Below are 18,900 nucleotides of genomic sequence, written 5' to 3' on the forward strand. Positions count from 1 at the left end.
TTGTGAGTGGGATAGATCGGAAGAATCTAGTGATGACGAACATGGGTGCATCCAACCGTACAGGTTTGAACCTGTTACTGTGCAATCTGAGAGCGACTCCGACCCCGAGATGGACAGCGGACAGGCAGACAGCCCAGCATTGAACACCACAAGGTTGGATAACAAGGATTGGTAGGTCAACCCGTATTTGTTCAAAATGTTACGGAATCAATATTTTAATATTGTGTATTGTTGTCTTGCATGTGTAAACACTGCTTATATCATGTAAGCCGTATGCTACACTGAATACATAGTTCCTAATGGAGCATGCAAACGGCTAACATAATAAGCTTACGACTATGCCTGATCCGTGATACATTTAGGATAATATTGGCAGGCACGTCTTCTAGTTTATGGCTTCTTAGTTTTAGCCTTGAATGAAGCAAAATATCCAGGCGACTGCTGGATCCGGCATAGCTACTAGTAGACCCCCTCCGGAATACTGTAGGCACTGCTGATGGTAGTAACACACGTTTGTGCTGAACTGAACACCCAAGAGATTCTTTTAAGCTGGGAAGGGTGTCAAAACAATCCAAATCGAAGTGTTCAGAGCACAGGACGGATGTTGGTGAGGGCTCCCACTTGTCACGAGTGCGCCTGACTTGCTTCACCCACTTCGCATGCAGCTCGGGATCTCTGGGAAACTTGAATAAACTTACCCCATCCTTGTGGGTTTTGGAGCAAAAGCCAGCAACACAACGCAAAGGCATAATATATATATATATATATATATATATATATATATATATATATATATATATATATATATATATATATAATGTATAATAATGTATAATAATAAAACTAATAATGACAAACTGAACACCTGTCGCATCAACAACAAACTGGTAAGTGAGGAGGAAGATTCTTTCGATGATGTCATAGCCCCTCCTCCTCATTCGTGTCCTGGGTGCTGCAGCCCCGTCAAATTTGCCCAAATAGCCGCGTTTTTTATCATAACTTGTAAAATAAGCGCCTTTGTGAATTAATATATGGATCATCGGGAATTACTTTTTATGTTATAAAACATCGCCAAAGATGTCAAAAACATGTCATCAGATCTTTAAGGGTTCTTCGCTTTCTAAAGGGGTTCTACATGGAAACTGAATCTAAAAGGGAAACTTGAAATGAACCAGAATTTAAAACTTGTGGTTCTTTTTAAAGAAAAAAAAAATTTGTGAAGAGTGTAGCATTTATAAAATTAATCTGGTTAAAGATAACTTCTAATGAGAGCAAACTCATAACTTACAATGAGTACAAGTCAATCTCGCAGATGTAAACTAGTGTGTTCAGTGAAAGCTCACCGAGCGAGGGAAACAATTAACAGTTATCTCATGAAATCGAGTCAGACGTGAGCTGATAGCTGACGAGGTGCGTAGCACCGAGTTGTCTATAATCCATGTACGATGAGATTGAGTGGAATAACTATTTTATTCTATCCACATTCACTGGATTTTGAGAAACAGAGCATTTTTTTTTAAACAAAAATTTTATACAAATGTCAGACAAAATCATTTCCGCTTAGAAAGTAAACAGACCAGCGAAATAGCAGGCGCAATTTGTGAAAAAAAAATGCTATAATAATAATAATAATTATTGAAAAATAAAAAAGATACGTTCTTACCATCAAATACTTTCATTCTATTTTTTTGTATATTTTGGGGTTTTGTTTTCGAGTAGAGTTTTTATTTCGTCCTTGGTATATGAGCTGATATACAGTACTAGTATCTGATTAGAGTAGCCAATCAGAGTGCACGATTGCTCATATCCAGTGAATGTGGACAGAATAATGAGTTTTGTACAGTACCTTTAAAAGTCTGTTAGAAAAACAATCAATTTGCTAAGAATAGGTTTTACTCAAAAGAAAATGAAAGAAAGAAAGAAAGAAAGAAAGAAAGAAAGAAAGAAAGAAAGAAAGAAAGAAAGAAAGCTAAACCTAGTGAATGGAAGCTAAGCTAGCAAGTGAGTGAAGGCAAACTTAGCGAGTTTAAATGAAACATAACTGATCTAATCTAAACTAGCATAGTGACTGAAAGCTAGCATAATTAATGAAAGCTAATCTAGTGAGTCATAGCTAGGAAAGCTAAAGTTGTCCGGTAAACAAACCATTTGAAAAACCGTCCTTCATCTTGAATGTCTACTGTACATGATCGACCAATTCAAAACGGTTGACATCCAGTGTGTTATAAACAAACGTGTGGCTAATTTCCAAATTACATTTGTGAATGTTGTAAGAACAGAAGGAGCATCTGCTGCTTATTTCAACTCAAGAAAACAACTCAAGAGAAGTTGTCAAGATAAGAGGACAAGGCAATAATAATAATTATTATTATCATGATAATGTATGGTCTTGTTTGTGATATTTTTCTCAAAAAAAAAAAAAATAGCCATGTGAATGCTCCGACTTCTCATTATCTGGGATCGTGGAAATGAGACCATATTGAGCATCTACATGTCGACTTATTAGTAATGTTACATTTCTTCAGGCAGGGATATTGGGGTGTATGTGTCCAATAATTTAATCATTCTCACCACAGCAAGGTCCATGGCACACCACAGCAGAACAAGCCCTAGAAAAATGTGAAGCTTGCCATCTATCACCCAGCTTGTGTGTCTGTGTGTGTCAGTGTGTCCATGTATTCTTCCCTTCTAAGGACCAAGAATGCTCATAAACACCTGGTCCTCACAAAAAATGGCCACTTTTACCATGTTTATTGCAAAAAATAAAAATAAAAATAATAATAATAAAAGAGACAAAATATTTGTAGAATTAATTAGTTACAGTAATGGAAGGTCCTCATCAAAATAGAAAAGTTATCCTGTGTTTTAAAATTATGATTTTGAATCCTGTGTGTGTGTGTGTGTGTGTGTGTGTGTGTGTGTGTGTGTGTGTGTGTAAAACATCACCTCTTGATGCCGCCATGCTGTTCTGAAGGATCTGCTCGACTCGCACTGCTATGTTCGACACGTTTTGGGCGATGGCCTGAATTCTCTCCACCAGTCCTGCTGGCTGAATCCTGACACACACACACACACACACATATATCAATTTTAAAACTATTAAAAACACATTTTCAGTCATTCTGAGGGTACAGAGTAATGCTAAGCTAATTCTTGCTAATTAGTGCTTTGTGTTTTCTCAAAGATTCTAAACGAATGGATAAGTTCTGAGGTAATTTTTTTTCATAGTAATAGCGGAGCTCCCAGCGGAGCACCATACCTAAGAAAAAATGATAAACCCATCGAGTCAATTTTTTGTGGTTTGTCCGTGTACGTGTACCACCAGTCACACACACACCGCCTAGTGGTCAGTGTTAGTAATTACCAGTCATACACGCCGCCTAGCGGCCAGTGTTAGTAATTACCAGTCATACACACCGCCTAGCGGCCAGTGTTAGTAATTACCAGTCATACACACCGCCTAGCGGCCAGTGTTAGTAATTACCAGTCATACACACACCGCCTAGTGGTCAGTGTTAGTAATTACCAGTCATACATGCCGCCTAGCGGCCAGTGTTAGTAATTACCAGTCATACACACCGCCTAGCGGCCAGTGTTAGTAATCACCAGTCATACACACCGCCTAGCGGCCAGTGTTAGTAATCACCAGTCATACACACCGCCTAGCGGCCAGTGTTAGTAATCACCAGTCATACACGCCGCCTAGTGATCAGTGTTAGTAATTACCAGTCATACACGCCGCCTAGCGGCCAGTGTTAGTAATCACCAGTCATACACGCCGCCTAGCGGCCAGTGTTAGTAATCACCAGTCATACACACCGCCTAGCGGCCAGTGTTAGTAATCACCAGTCATACACACCGCCTAGCGGCCAGTGGTAGTAATCACCAGTCATACACACCGCCTAGCAGCCAGTGTTAGTAATCACCAGTCATACACACCGCCTAGCGGCCAGTGTTAGTAATCACCAGTCATACACACCGCCTAGCGGCCAGTGTTAGTAATCACCAGTCATACACACCGCCTAGTGGTCAGTGTTAGTAATTACCAGTCATACACACCGCCTAGCGGCCAGTGTTAGTAATCACCAGTCATACACACCGCCTAGCGGCCAGTGTTAGTAATTACCAGTCATACACACCGCCTAGCGGCCAGTGTTAGTAATCACCAGTCATACACACCGCCTAGCGGCCAGTGTTAGTAATCACCAGTCATACACGCCGCCTAGTGATCAGTGTTAGTAATTACCAGTCATACACACCGCCTAGCGGCCAGTGTTAGTAATCACCAGTCATACACACCGCCTAGCGGCCAGTGTTAGTAATCACCAGTCATACACACCGCCTAGCGGCCAGTGTTAGTAATCACCAGTCATACACACCGCCTAGCGGCCAGTGTTAGTAATCACCAGTCATACACACCGCCTAGCGGCCAGTGTTAGTAATCACCAGTCATACACACCGCCTAGCGGCCAGTGTTAGTAATCACCAGTCATACACACCGCCTAGCGGTCAGTGTTAGTAATTACCAGTCATACACACCGCCTAGTGGCCAGTGTTAGTAATTACCAGTCATACACACCGCCTAGCGGCCAGTGTTAGTAATTACCAGTCATACACACCATCTAGTGGTCAGCGCTAGCCAGTAAAGAAATAAAACAAAAGAGACTGGCTATGATATAAGAAAATTCTACAACCCAGAAACAGATGGGAGATCCACTTTTAGGCAGTGCCTAAATCTATATATTACATTCAAACAAAATCTACACCTGGATCTAATTCCTACAGTGACATATTGTGACATTTAGGTCAATACAAATGTGTTTCTGTTCTGATTTGATGCTAATTAGTTACAGTTCGATTTTACTGACACAAAACATTTTCTTCGTAATCTGACACCACATCTGAGTTAAACGTTGATGTTCCTGATAATTTTGTTATTTTTATTATCTCTGTGCCTTTATGTTGTCCATAAAACAAACTTCAATATGTTCTAGCTAGCCTGCGCTTAGCGTCTGTGTCCCCGGTTGCCTAGCAACAGTGCTCTTGAAGCTTTCACAAGTTGGTGATTGGTGAGCGTGTCATGTTGTGTTTTTGCCTTTCTGTGTCGTAAGCACCAATTTCAGGAGTTCCAGCTGAATACACTACATGATCATATCATCCCTGTCTTCTTCTCTCTCAGTGTCTCTCTGAATCTTTTGGGAAGTGTTAACAGGCACTAGATGCTCTAATTGCGAGGCACTTGGATGGAGCGTGAAATAGAAAAATCCTGAAGCCCGTCAATACTATTTAGTCTCAGAGCTAAGAGCGTTTCCCTACACATTACGGCTCGTGGAGATACAGAGCCGAGGGAATGGAGCTGGGTCATTAAAAGCAGGCGAGACAACACACACATGCACACACACGCTGAAGAGGCCCACTGAATGCACTGTGTGAAAGGGTAGAGGGTGTAATAAACAGTGAGCAGATGAAAACAGGCTAATTGTAGCAGCAGTTGCCAGTTCACCGTCATAAACATGAAAAATATTTAACCGAGAACAAAAATCCAAAGTGTGAAAGATACATTAAATCAACATTTACTGACTTGGCACAATGCAATATGATAACATGTCTCCTTCACTGGGACTGACAGCTACAAAAGCCCCGCCTCCTTCACTGAGACTGGCAGATTGATAGGCCACACCTCATTCACTGAATCTGACATTTATTTTACTATGACTGACAGCTATAGAGGCCACGCCTCCATCACTATCACTGAAAAAAGTGAAGCCACACCTCTTTCAGTGGGACTGACAGGCCCTGCTAAATGGTCAAGCCTCTTTCATTGAAACTGACACACACAGAGGCCACGCCTATTTTACTTAGACAGACACGCACAGAGGCCACACCTCCTTCACTGATACTAACCAATTCCAAGACTATGCTTATTTACTTACTTTATTATGAAATGGAAGCCATGGCCTAATGGTTTGCGAAATGGTTTTTGGACCAAAAGGTTGCTAGTTCAATTCCCTTGACCAGCAGGACTTTTTGGAGTGACCTGAGCAAGGCATCTAACCCCCAACTGCTCCAGCAAGTGTAGTGGTGTACCTTGTGTCTGATTAGCCAAAGAAAAACTGATGATGCAATTATCAGTTCGGGCAAGAAACCCGTCCATCAAAAAACTAATAAAATCCGAGGCCGCACCTCCCTCACCAAGACTGACACAAACAGAGGCCACGCCTCCTTCACTGGAACGGACATCATTGTAATGTCGCCTTCATTAAAACTGATAAATACCCTGATTCCACCTCCTTTACTTTGATAAAATCAGAGACCACACCTCCTTCACTGGGAGTGACACACACAAGCCATGCCTCCTTCTCTGATACTAATCAATTCCAAGGCCACACTTCATTTACTTTGTTTATGATAAAAACCAAGGCCACACCTCCTTCACCAAGACTGACAAAACTAGAGGCCACGCCTCCTTCACTAGAACTGACATTGTTGTCATGTCACCTTCATTAAAACTGATAAATAGCTAGTTTCCACCTCCTTTGATAAAATCAGAGGCCACACCTCCTTCACTGGGACCGACACACAACAGAGGCCACACCTTCTACACAAGGACTAACACACAAAAGCCACGCCTCCTTCACTGATACTAATCAATTCCAAGGCCATGCTTCCTTTCCTATAAAAACGAAGGCCACACCTCCTTCACTGTAACTGACACACACAAGCCACACCTCCTTCACTGATTCAAATCAATTCCAAGGCCACACTTCCTTTACTTCATTTACAATAAAAACCAAGGCCACACCTCCTTCACTGGGACCGACACACAACAGAGGCCACACCTTCTACACAAGGACTAACACACAAAAGCCACGCCTCCTTCACTGATACTAATCAATTCCAAGGCCATACTTCCTTTCCTATAAAAACAAAGGCCACACCTCCTTCACTGTAACTGACACACACAAGCCACACCTCCTTCACTGATTCGAATCAATTCCAAGGCCACACTTCCTTTACTTCATTTACAATAAAAACCAAGGCCACACCTCCTTCACTGGGACCGACACACAACAGAGGCCACACCTTCTACACAAGGACTAACACACAAAAGCCACACCTCCTCCACTGATACTAATCAATTCCAAGGCCATGCTTCCTTTACTATAAAAACCGAGGCCACACCTCCTTCACTGGAACTGACGGATGCTATTATATGGTCAAGCCACTATCATTGAAACTGACATACACAGGCCGCGCCTCTTTTATTGAGACAGACAAACACAGAGGCCACACCTGCTTCATTAAGACTGACACACACAAGCCACGCCTCCTTCACTGATACTCATCAATTCCAGGGCCACACTCCCTTTGCTTCCTTTACTATAAAAACCAAAGCCACACCTCCTTCACCAAGACCGACACAAATAGAGGCCACGCCTCCTTCACTGGAGCTGACATCGTTGTCACATCACCTTCATTAAAACTGATAAATACCCAGGCTCCACCTCCTTTACTTTGATAAAATCAGAGGCCACACCTCCTTCGCTGGGACTGACACACACAAGCCACGCCTCCTTCTCTCAGACTGACTGACAGTTAAGTCAAAGTCGTCTGGCATATCAAGTTCTGATTAAATAATGATTAACTCCAAGAGGCGGAGTTAGTGCTCAGATCTTTAATGACATCTTCATCATCTTCATTCACATGGCATCCAGTGAAGTCCATCTTTCTCATTAGCATTCCTTCTGCTCAGCGCCGCGTGCTCACTTTAATAGCCAGGAGATTATCAGATGCACGCTTGACGTGATCGATCACCCTGAGAGGACGAGAAGCTGACGTCGGACTTTCCGAGACGTGAACACACTCGACAATGCACAATACACACATTACTGAGGAGTTCAGGGCCTGACTCATACACACACGATGACATCACTGTCACTGCTGCAGTGCTGGATCTAATTGGTGCAGGTTTATATTAGCACGCTCGTTCTAATGTGTTAGCGTTTCTATAGTAACCGCTCATTCACAGGGATGCTAATGTATCTCATCTCATCTCATTATCTGTAGCCACTTTATCCTTCTACAGGGTAGCAGGCAAGCTGGATCCTATCCCAGCTGACTACGGGTGAAAGGCGGGGTTCACCCTGGACAAGCCGCCAGGTCATCACAGGGCTGACACATAGACACAGACAACCATTCACACTCACATTCACACCTACGCTCAATTTAGAGCCACCAGTTAACCTAACCTGCATGTCTTTGGACTGTGGGGGAAACCGGAGCACCCGGAGGAAACCCACGCGGACACGGGGAGAACATGCAAACTCCGCACAGAAAGGCCCTCGCCGGCCACGGGGATCGAACCCGGACCTTCTTGCTGTGAGGCGACAGAGCTAACGACTACACCACCGTGCCGCCATGCTAATGTATATTAAACATATTTTAAAATGTGCGCAATTATTTCCATGGTGGAGTTTTTGCGAATCAGGATTTTTTTGTAAGGAGTCTCCAGTTTCAGCATGTTGTAACAGTTTTCCAAGGAGTTTATACTTTGCAGTTTTTCAGTTACATGAAAAGGTTTTTTTTTTGTATTATTAGCATGAAGAGAGAGAAAGAGAGGGTGGTGACGGAATGACTGTTTATAGCTGCTATAATGTAACAATCAATGGAAAAAAGTGCAACATTCTTTAATCTTTAATTGATAAAACTATTTTATTAATTCTGTTCTTGGATGACAATCAAGTTGAGGGTTGTTGCAGTAACTCCACTTCATCACCCCACCCAGGTTTAACTGGTTAACTGGGTTTCTATTGAAGTTTTGCGCCAAAAAAGTGATTTTTTTTTTAAATTGGCAAAATACATTTCCGAATGTTCTGTGTTTTTCTGTCAAGTGATGATACGTGATTAAAGCTGGGTTTAATCCTCTCGTGAAAGCTCTTACATAAAATCGCTCTTTTGGAAGAAACATAGCATTTCCATTTACTCTTCATGTGACATAAACGCAAAAAGCGTGTTTCCATTTCAATTTACTGAAATATTGCTTTACTGAATCATCTGAATAACCATCTCATGCAAGCGTAAACACTTTCATGATATCGATATTTCAGAGTTTTTCCCAACTTCACACATTTCCATAACTCGTTTTTTTTTTTTTTAGTTCGCAATTTCCAAATTGCGCATTAATCAGGTTAACTTCCGTGACGGCGACTGATTATTTTCCTATAACAGCACGACTTGAAGCCTTTTATTATTTAACTCTATGATAATCAACCTCAGATATGCATTTTTGTTTGACTTATGTGTTATATGTGACCCCTCACCGAATCCAGGGACACATGTCGGCCGAAACGAATCCGAGATAATCGCAAAAGAAGCATTTTTTTTTTCGAAATTTGTGATTTTTGTTTTCTTCCATCATGTGCAAGTTGAGATCTTGAAGAATGCAATCAGTATTTCAGATAATAGATTGTTTTGTTGGAAAAGCATACATTTTTTGTTGCAAATTGTCTCGTTTTTGTCAGGACTGTAGCCTGCTGGGGGGTGTGGGTAAATTACCATATGGGCCATTCACATGATGATTTAAGTCTTTTGTTTTTTTTTCGCGAATCAGCTGTATGATACGAGCTGAGCTCGTGGCTACTTAAGCTGCATACAGGCGTGTGATTTCACTATGGAATGAGGAAGCTAAACAGAGCGCAGAGGAGCTGAAACACCGTGAAGCAAACAGACACACGGTTTTTACATCGGGGATCACCATTTCTAGTAAAAAAACCCAACCAAAAGGAAGCTAGGATTACATTCCATCGGAGGCATTGGTGTGTGCAAGGCGCCGTTGCTCTTTCTGATGGGGTAAGTTTATTAATCTAAGGCTGTGTGGTTATTTTTGCATGTAACAGAGAGTGTTGTGGTTTGGTTAAGCCTAGGTCACAACCGGACGTACGATTTTTTGGTCGTGTGATTTTTGGCGTTTCCCAAATCGCTGCGTTTTTTTTTTTTGTTCATGGAGAAAGACGCGCGTTGGCTATAAGTTTGTCTTGCAACCTGAAAAAAACATAAGCGCCCGTAGAGTTTGTTTGACATGACAAAGAACCTCTGCGGCCGGTCTGCGGCTCGAAAATCAGCACATCACACGCGCGCTCTCGTGTGTTTCTTGCATTTTTTGCATGTAGACCGGCTGTAGGAGCGCGGTACGGCCAGTTGTGACCGAGGCTTTACATGAAACTAGTGTTGTGTTAGTTGTGTCATCATCGTGCTATCTTTCTTTCTTACGGTGAGTAATTTTTCAACCACAAAACGTTAAAGTATACTTTAGGACTTATTTTTGTACTTCATAATTGTGTTGGGCATACTTTGCATGGAAGGAAAATTGATGTGGTGATCTTTGTTTACATGAAAGTAGCATCGTGCTAGCTAGTAGGGGGTAGGGCTTTCCTTAATATTATGCAAATGAGCACCATTATGTGCCCGCCCTGCACCCAGAGTAGCTGAGATGGAAAACTTTGAGGGCGATTTTCTCCCTTTTCTGTTTTAAGAAGTATACACTTTCAAAAGGCCACACATTCTTCAAATATTGTCAGATCTCCACATGGAAGGCATCATTGGAAAGCTTAGAAACTGTACTTTCTGAATCTGTCAATAGCTCAAAATGCCCCCGGGCTGACATGTGTCCCTGGATTCTGGATTTGGGCACATATGTGGATAGAAAATGATGAAATCCAAGAAACCAATCAGTTTAATTTGTTGTTTTATCGCATCATCATAACTAATTTGAATAAATGAAGAAAACTGCTCAATTTAAAAGTCTCTTGTTGTTAATGAAACTGCGTTACAAAGTGAACACAAGGTCACATGACAAATCCATGAATAACTTTTGCTCTTATAGACCTCAATTTGGATGTTTTTTTACACTTTATTTTTTTAGAAATATTGCCTAATATGAAAACTATTCCAAGCTTTTTCAAACATGTCAAGCTGTTTTAAATAATCTCTTTTTTTATGAATATATTTCGTAGACCAGATGACAGCAAGCTGTAAGTACGTTATCTGATCACTTAGGCTAATTGCTAACCTCTAAGAATGTGTGACTGCTCGGTACCGTTCATGCTATGTTGTTTCTGCTAACTTTGCTACATGATTAGCTTCTCATCGCTGCTCTTTAGCTGAATGTGGCCTAGCGTGTCCTCATCTGGAGCAAACACAATGTCCATTACAGCTTTTATAACGTAAATATGTTGCACTTTGACAATTCAACATAAAAATTGAAGCCTTGTCTCCTTTGCCACTGATTAGCAACATTCTGCCTCACTGACCTGCTGTGTTCAGATTTTATACCACGATAATTGGAAAAGTTTGAAAATTCCATTTGTTTAATATTTAACAGTTATTCCACAAAGTCGAGTCGTACATGAGCTGATAGCCGACGAGGCGCATAGCACCGAGTCGTCTATAATCCATGTACGACAAGCTTGAGTGAAATAACTGTTTTATTCTATCCACAGTCACTGGATTTTGAGAAACAGAGCATTTTTATTTTTATTTTTTGCAAATTCGATAAATAAAAACTTTATACAAAACGTCCGACAAAATCATTTCCACTTAGAATGTAAACAAACCGGCAAAATGACAGGAGCAAATTGTGAAAAATGCTAAAATAATCAATTTTTCTTGAAAAATTGAAAAAAAGATACATTCTTAACATCAAATACTTTCACTCTATATTATGTTGCTTTTTTTGTATTTCTGTGGGTTTTTGTCTTCTTTTTCTTCTTCTTCAGGGTTTTTTGTGGTTGGCAAACCAACTTAAAGGTGCATTACCGCCACCGACTGGGCTGGAGTGTGGAACAGGAGATATCGGGGGGGCAACCAACCAACCAACCAAAAAAAAAAAAAAACTATATTCTTTTAGCTATTTCTGTTTCTTTTAAATACTTGATAACACATTTTGGGGTTTTGTTTTCAAGCAGAGTTTTTATTTCATCCTCGGTTGGTCAGTAACACGCTCCGCCATTTTGTTTTTCTCTACTCAAGGTATATGAGCTGATAGCCTAGTAGTAGAGTAGCCAATCAGAGCATGTGATTGCTCATATCCAGTGAATGTGGATAGAATATATTAGATTATATATTATTCTAAGAATCTCGGTCATGTTAAATGTTCAGATGTTGTGTTGCTTTGAGCCATTTCAGGGAGTTTAGCTGCAGAAAAACCTCCCTGACACATTATTCAAAGATGTCTGTGCAGTCATTTTGCAGAATTAACTTAGCATTTGCAGAAGTTTTTGATGAGGTTTGAAACGAGTTACATAAAAAATGCGAATTTCTCATTATCTTTTTCTTAGCGAGCACATAAGCACACATCTAAGAAAGATAAATCTGAATGATTAAATCCAGACAAAATTAGTATGTGTATTGTGTGTGTGTGTGTGGCCTGCTCAGCATTGTGTTTAGCATTGCTAGCAGTGATCGATCGACCCGAGAGGAAGAGAAGCTGACTTCAGACATTCTTAAAGACGCCAAGTGAATGTGCTCCTCTAGGTGAAATCGACAAAGCTGTTACAGAAATTATTGAAGTGTTTAGGGAGAAATCAGACCACAGCAAAGCCTCAATCTGCCTCTCTCTCCCTCTCTCTCATTTTCTCTCTCTCTCTCTCTCTCTCTCTCTCTCACAAAACCTCAAGGCTCAAATGATTATAGATAATGAGCTGTAAGTCAGCGAAAAGGTTACGAGTGAAAAACACAGCAGTCCTTTACACCGCGGTGCTGCTGAATTCTGGATCATGATTGGTCAGAAGATTCATTATCAAGAGCCACAGATTGGACAGGAGTGCAGCTACAAATCATACGCTTATATTGACACACTCGTTCTAAAACATTAGCGTTTCTATGGTAACAACTCATACACAGGGACTTGCGAATGCTCATAGTAAACAGATGAAAAAATCGCTGATACGGCGAAGTTTTCTCATCTCATCTCATTATCTGTAGCCGCTTTATCCTGTTCTACAGGGTCGCAGGCGAGCTGGAGCCTATCCCAGCTGACTACGGGTGAAAGGCGGGGTTCACCCTGGACAAGTCGCCAGGTCATCACAGGGCTGACACATAGACACAGACAACCATTCACACTCACACCTACGCTCAATTTAGAGTCACCAGTTAACCTAACCTGCATGTCTTTGGACTGTGGGGGAAACCGGAGCACCCGGAGGAAACCCATGCGGACACGGGGAGAACATGCAAACTCCGCACAGAAAGGCCCTCGCCGGCCACGGGGCTCGAACCCGGACCTTCTTGCTGTGAGGCGACAGCGCTAACAACTACACCACCGTGCCACCACAAAGTTTTCCATCAGGAAAAAAAAATGTTTATTGATCATTTATGGAAGGAGTCTCCAGTTTCAGTGCTTTGTAACAGTCAGAGGTAAAGCTGGAACTTTTCCTGTTTTTTTCTTCAAGACAGAGAGTTTATGCTTTCTTTGTCATGTTATTCAGTACTATGTAAAGCTGTGTATTTTTTTATTGAGTAAAAAATAAGAAAGAAGAAAGTATGAAGGTATATTCGGGCTGTTGTAGGTTAAAAAACAGAGCTGAGAGAGGAGGTAATATTCTGAAGCAAAAAAAAAAAAACCTCAAAATTTCTGAGATTAAAGTCAGAAATTTACAAGCCAAAAAAAAAAAAAACCCTTGGATATTCTCTGAGATTATACAGTCACAAATTCGTGAGAAAAAAACTCAGAAATCCCAAAATTAAAAAAAAAAAATCACAAATTTAAGACAAATAAATCTGGGGGAAATAGCATTTATTTATTTATTTATTTATTTATTGTCAAGGAACCAGATCGCTTCACTTTGCAAGTTTGGATCAATGTTATCACACCACAGATGCTACAGCTGAGCCGAGAGTTACAGGAAATACAATCTTTCCTCTTCAATCTCATGAAATAAAAGGATAAAGTGCAAAGAGATTTTTGACTACATTTCTCAGAATGCACTGCAGCCAGGAAACATGAGGGATTTTTTTTTGTCATTGATCTTGTCATTTCTGACTTTGTTTTTGCTTATGAATTTATGACTTTATAATCTCCAAGAATTTCAGAGGTTTGTTTTTTTCCTTAAATATTTTTTCTTAAATACCAAAAATTCTGATTTTTTTCCTCAGAATATTATTACCATTTTTTTAACCTACAATGGTCCGAGTACATCATTGTAGTTAAGAGATGGACTGTTTATTATGACTCAAATGTAAATAACTTCTCTTGCAGACATTCTACAACATCAAGTATAACTATAAATATATAAAATTATGAAAATATTCCATGCTTCAATTAATTAAAGAATCTGTAATCAGTAAAGTGCTGTGGTGTCAGAGGAATAAAATACTTCAGGGATGTATTCTAAAAATTTATCACTTTCAGGGTGGTAAGAGTCACTTTGCTTCATCACACCACCCCATCTTTGATTATTTTCCCAAGTGTTTTATTCCTTAATTTAAAATGTAAATTCAGACAGATTGCAGACAAACAGAACATCGTAAAGAAAATACTTCTTCAGAATAATGATGAGAGGTAAAATTTGTTTCAAGTCGCATCCTTTCAGGCTTCAAAACATCATTGTGAGCTGCAGCATAAACACACACACACAGACACACACACTGCTTCTGTAATCTATTAGATCCTTCAATCAGAAGAAGGTGAAAGCTTCACGTCATAACCCACAAAACCCTTTTAGCACAAACTCCGAGGTGTGCAACTAATTCTTCCGAATGTCTGATCTTTCAGGATGCAGTTATCTGTCACTCTTCACTGGCCGATAATTTATTGTCAAACTAACAACCATGTCAGTGCACGACAGCAACACTGTGTATCTATCAGATATGATGTAGCTATTGTGGTTATTGTACAGAAATATTATGATTACAAGCTCTTCATCATGGCATGAAACTCAATTCTAGCTTGTTATCCTGTCTGCTTCATTTCTTACGGTATGATTGAGGACAAATGTTTGCACCCCCCCTTATTTTTTCATTTCATTTTCTATGGAAATATGGATTTAAATACAAATTACTTAAGTCATTTGAAATATTTATATAATTGGAAAAATAAAGGAAGTGTGGAAACAAAGAGAAATATCAAGATGAAATGACAACAATACAAAAAAAAATCATTATAAAATCATTCCTGAACAAAAAAAGCATCTGTTGAGAAGATGAAACTGTGAAGAACAGGACAATATAAACAGGAAGTTAACAAAAAAAGGGTCCTGTCATATATTCACATGAACTGCCATTTCACTGCTTTCACTGAATTGCTAGAAGTTAGACAAATTTTTAGCACGTTTGCAGGTACATTTACATCACCTGCTAATATCCGCCATAAACATATTACATCTATACGATCATACAGTTGATTTTATGAGGCTAAACTTGCACTGAGTTACAAGAGATTATCATTGATGTATAACAGCGGCTAAGTTACACATTTCCTGCTTTTTTAATGCTAATTTTGACATTAAACGTCGCCCCTTGTACACTAATCTCAACAGATTTTGAGTATGTAATGTTGTAACAACCTAAACAGTTCAAATCTAAATCAATTCAAAGTGGAGGATGTATAAAAATGTTTCCTTTTGGAACATGTTCTATTATTAGAAAAAATAAATATTTGGGCCAGGTTTACCTGAAAAGAAAGAAAGGGACAAAAATAGCTGTTTCTCGTGAGCTGAAGTGAAGGGAGTGTTCAGTCACACCTCACTTAGCAGGAAAACCAGATAAAACTACAGAGACACAGAGAGAGAGAGAGAGTAATCTCTCTCATCCCTCTCCTCTCTCTCTAATCCCGTAGTCTGTTATTGTACACCTGCCCTGAGGGCGAATCATCTGGAACATCAGAACCCATTCCACCATAACACAAACAGCGTGTCAGCTTTATTTATTTAACTTTGCCTTAGAATAATTAAATTATGTAAAAGCATAATATCGACAACAACAATGACAAAAGAAAAAAAAAAAAAAAAAAAAAAAACTAAGGCAGGGAATCCGCAACAGCTGAGCCATTTACTGCAGACCCTTCTATAAAGTGAAAGTATAACAATAACGTCATAATTAATTCTAAAATATTTAAAAACAACAAGTCAAAGGCTTATGAAGACTTCGTGCAAAATTGCACTTCACACATATTGTTCTCCATGAGCGTAGGTCATCTGGATCGTAAGTAGACTGTAAGGATAGTATGTAGTACTGTAAAAGGAGCGACTTGTAAGAAGACAGTGATACTTTGAGTTGACGAGTTTCTTGCGGAAGTGAATTCCAAATTCTTGTCGTTCTTATCAAAAATGACTTCTGGTATGTGGAAGTTCTGCAAAATGGTTGTTTAAACAGGATTTCAGCTGAACCTTGGTTTCTTGTCCTTTTTCTTGGACTGATTACCGATGGTGTGACTTTGGGATCAATCTTAGCTATCCCAGTGACAAGCTTATAAAATAGTACCATGTCAAGATACTCGTGCCAGTAACATAAAGGAAGTAGTTCTGTTCTTAATAATCTTTCCTTGTAGTTAATATCACAGATGTATGGCAAACCAAGGATGTATTTTGTAGCCCGTCTTTGAACCAGTTCAGTTCGTCTGATGAGTTCTACAGACTGAGGAGCCCATACCTGCGTCGCATACCCTAAATGCGGGCGTATGATGGTGAGGTAAATGGTACGTCTTGAACATTGAGAATTTAAACATTTTGTAGACCGTCTGACATAGCCCAACAGCTGATTAGCTTTTGCACACTGTGTGAGTACTTGCTTTTTCCATGAAAGGTCAGAAGTAATCCACACTCCAAGGTCGCGTTCTTCTTTGGTTCGTTTGAGATGGATATTATTCATTGAATAGGGATGAAAGACATTATTCTTTTTTCTACTGATAGTTTGAACTTTACACTTGCTTTCATTAAATTTTAGTCCAGATGACAGAGACCACTGGCCCAAATCTTCAAGGTCTTTCTGCAGGGAGGAAGAATCTGTCATGTTTGAAATTGCTTTAAACAGCTTAGTGTCATCCGCAAATGTAGCTACTCTAGAAGATGATACTGTCTCTGGCAAGTCATTGACGTACAGAAGAAACAGCATTGGACCAAGGATTGAACCTTGAGGGACACCTGATGTAACTGATAAAGGAATAGAAGTAGCGCCAAGTACCGTGACTCGTTGTTTACGGTCGTGCAGATAAGACTGAAACCAGTTTAGGATATTACCCCTAAAACCATATTGATAGAGTTTGTTGATTAGTTGACGGTGAGAGACTTTATCAAAGGCTTTGGACATGTCCAAATATATTACATCAATCTGGTTTCCTCGGTCGAGCAGGCTTCCAATGTGATCAAGAACTTCAATGAGCTGAGTCGTACAAGACCTACCAGGTACGAATCCATGCTGCACAGTACTGATAAGGCTTGTTGTCTGATCTTTTATGGTAGTGAAAACGCAACGCTCCATGACTTTGGAAACCAGAGATAATAGTGAGATTGGTCGATAGTTCTCCATATGGTCTTTCTCTCCTTTTTTGAACACGGGAACTACATTAGCTAGTTTCCAGTCATCTGGTACGATACCGAGACTGAGCGATTTATTAAATAGAGCACACAAGGAGGGGGCAACCTGAATAGCTGTTTCTTTCAGGAGTCGAGCAGGTATACCATCAGGACCTAAAGCTTTGGACGGATCAAGTTTCTTAAATGATGCTTCTACCGTTTCCTTAGTGAACGTCAGAGTTCCTGAGGATGTAAGTAAGGATTCATCGGTATCATCAGGCTGTAGATCATCCATGATGCTCGTACCATGGTCTGTAGTAAAGACAGAAGTGAAGTAACGGTTGAACAGGTTAGCAATATCATCTGGGTCGTTTGCCTTGATTCTAGTGTTATTATCAGAAGCCATTGACATTGTTTGCGGGAAGTTGCTTGACTTGGATTTCAGCTTCAGGAGTGACCAAAATCGTTTAGGATTGTTCTTTAGTTCCCTGTCTAGGGAGCCAAAGAACTGATCTCTGCTCTCCTTTAGAAGATGTTTTACCACTGTGCGCTGTCGTTTGAACTTTTCCTTTAAATGGTCTGTGCGAGAACGAATAAATTGACGACGAATGCGTGCTTTCTTCTTGATGGCATGAAGAATCTCACCAGATATCCAAGGAGGACTATTCCTGCCTCTGATCTTTTTAGATGGAACAAACTGCTTGACAGCTGCTTGAAATGCAGACTTCCAGCTAATCCAGTCATCATTGATGTTTTCTTTTTCAGAGATGGTGTTGGACAGGACCGCGGTCTGTTGTAAATAAGAACGAAGGCCAATGAAGTCAGCATTGCGATAGTCATAAACAAATCGTTTATGCTTGAGCGCTCGAGGAACCAATGCCAGCAAATCAAAGAGTATAATGGCGTGGTCCGTGAGAATACCTCCATCCTCAGGAGACAAGATTTCTCGAATTCTAATCTTCTCAGGCGTATTCGTGATAACGAGGTCGAGCGTGTTATTGCCACGTGTCACAGCAGTGTTCATTTGTGTCAAGAAGTAGTCATTTAGAAGTTCAAGAAATGCTATTTCATCAGAGCCAGTGGTATTTTCTGGAGTTTCCCAAAGAATGTTTGGTAGATTAAAGTCACCTGAAATTATCATGTTGTCATACGAATCAGAAACGTTCCCCAAGAGACGACTGAATTCACCAAACCACGAATGATCTGTATTTGGCTCAGATGATCATCACGACCCCTGTGTCTCTCTCTCTCTCTCTCTCTCACTATTCTGTTCATTTTCACACTGCTCCAGTGCCATAATGCAGAGGACACGTACAGGCTCATATATCACTCCCATCTCACGCAAAGGGGAATTTAAATACATTTATACAAATTAAGAAAGAAAAATACATCA

The 18,900-nt window shown here is 40.2% G+C and overlaps 1 protein-coding gene across 1 annotated transcript in view; it reads right to left on the bottom strand.

Annotated features, from left to right (window-relative positions):
* The window catches only part of LOC132884743 (alpha-1,6-mannosylglycoprotein 6-beta-N-acetylglucosaminyltransferase B-like), a 235,072-nt gene that overhangs the window by 134,843 nt on the left and 81,329 nt on the right, over window positions 1-18,900 (bottom strand). The window contains exon 4 of the mRNA XM_060918644.1: window positions 2,947-3,056. Within this exon, the coding sequence (XP_060774627.1) occupies window positions 2,947-3,056 (110 nt within the window). The remainder of the gene's footprint in view (window positions 1-2,946; window positions 3,057-18,900) is intronic.

Source organism: Neoarius graeffei, chromosome 4, assembly GCF_027579695.1.
Source record: "Neoarius graeffei isolate fNeoGra1 chromosome 4, fNeoGra1.pri, whole genome shotgun sequence".
In the NCBI taxonomy this organism is placed as follows: Eukaryota; Metazoa; Chordata; class Actinopteri; order Siluriformes; family Ariidae; genus Neoarius; species Neoarius graeffei.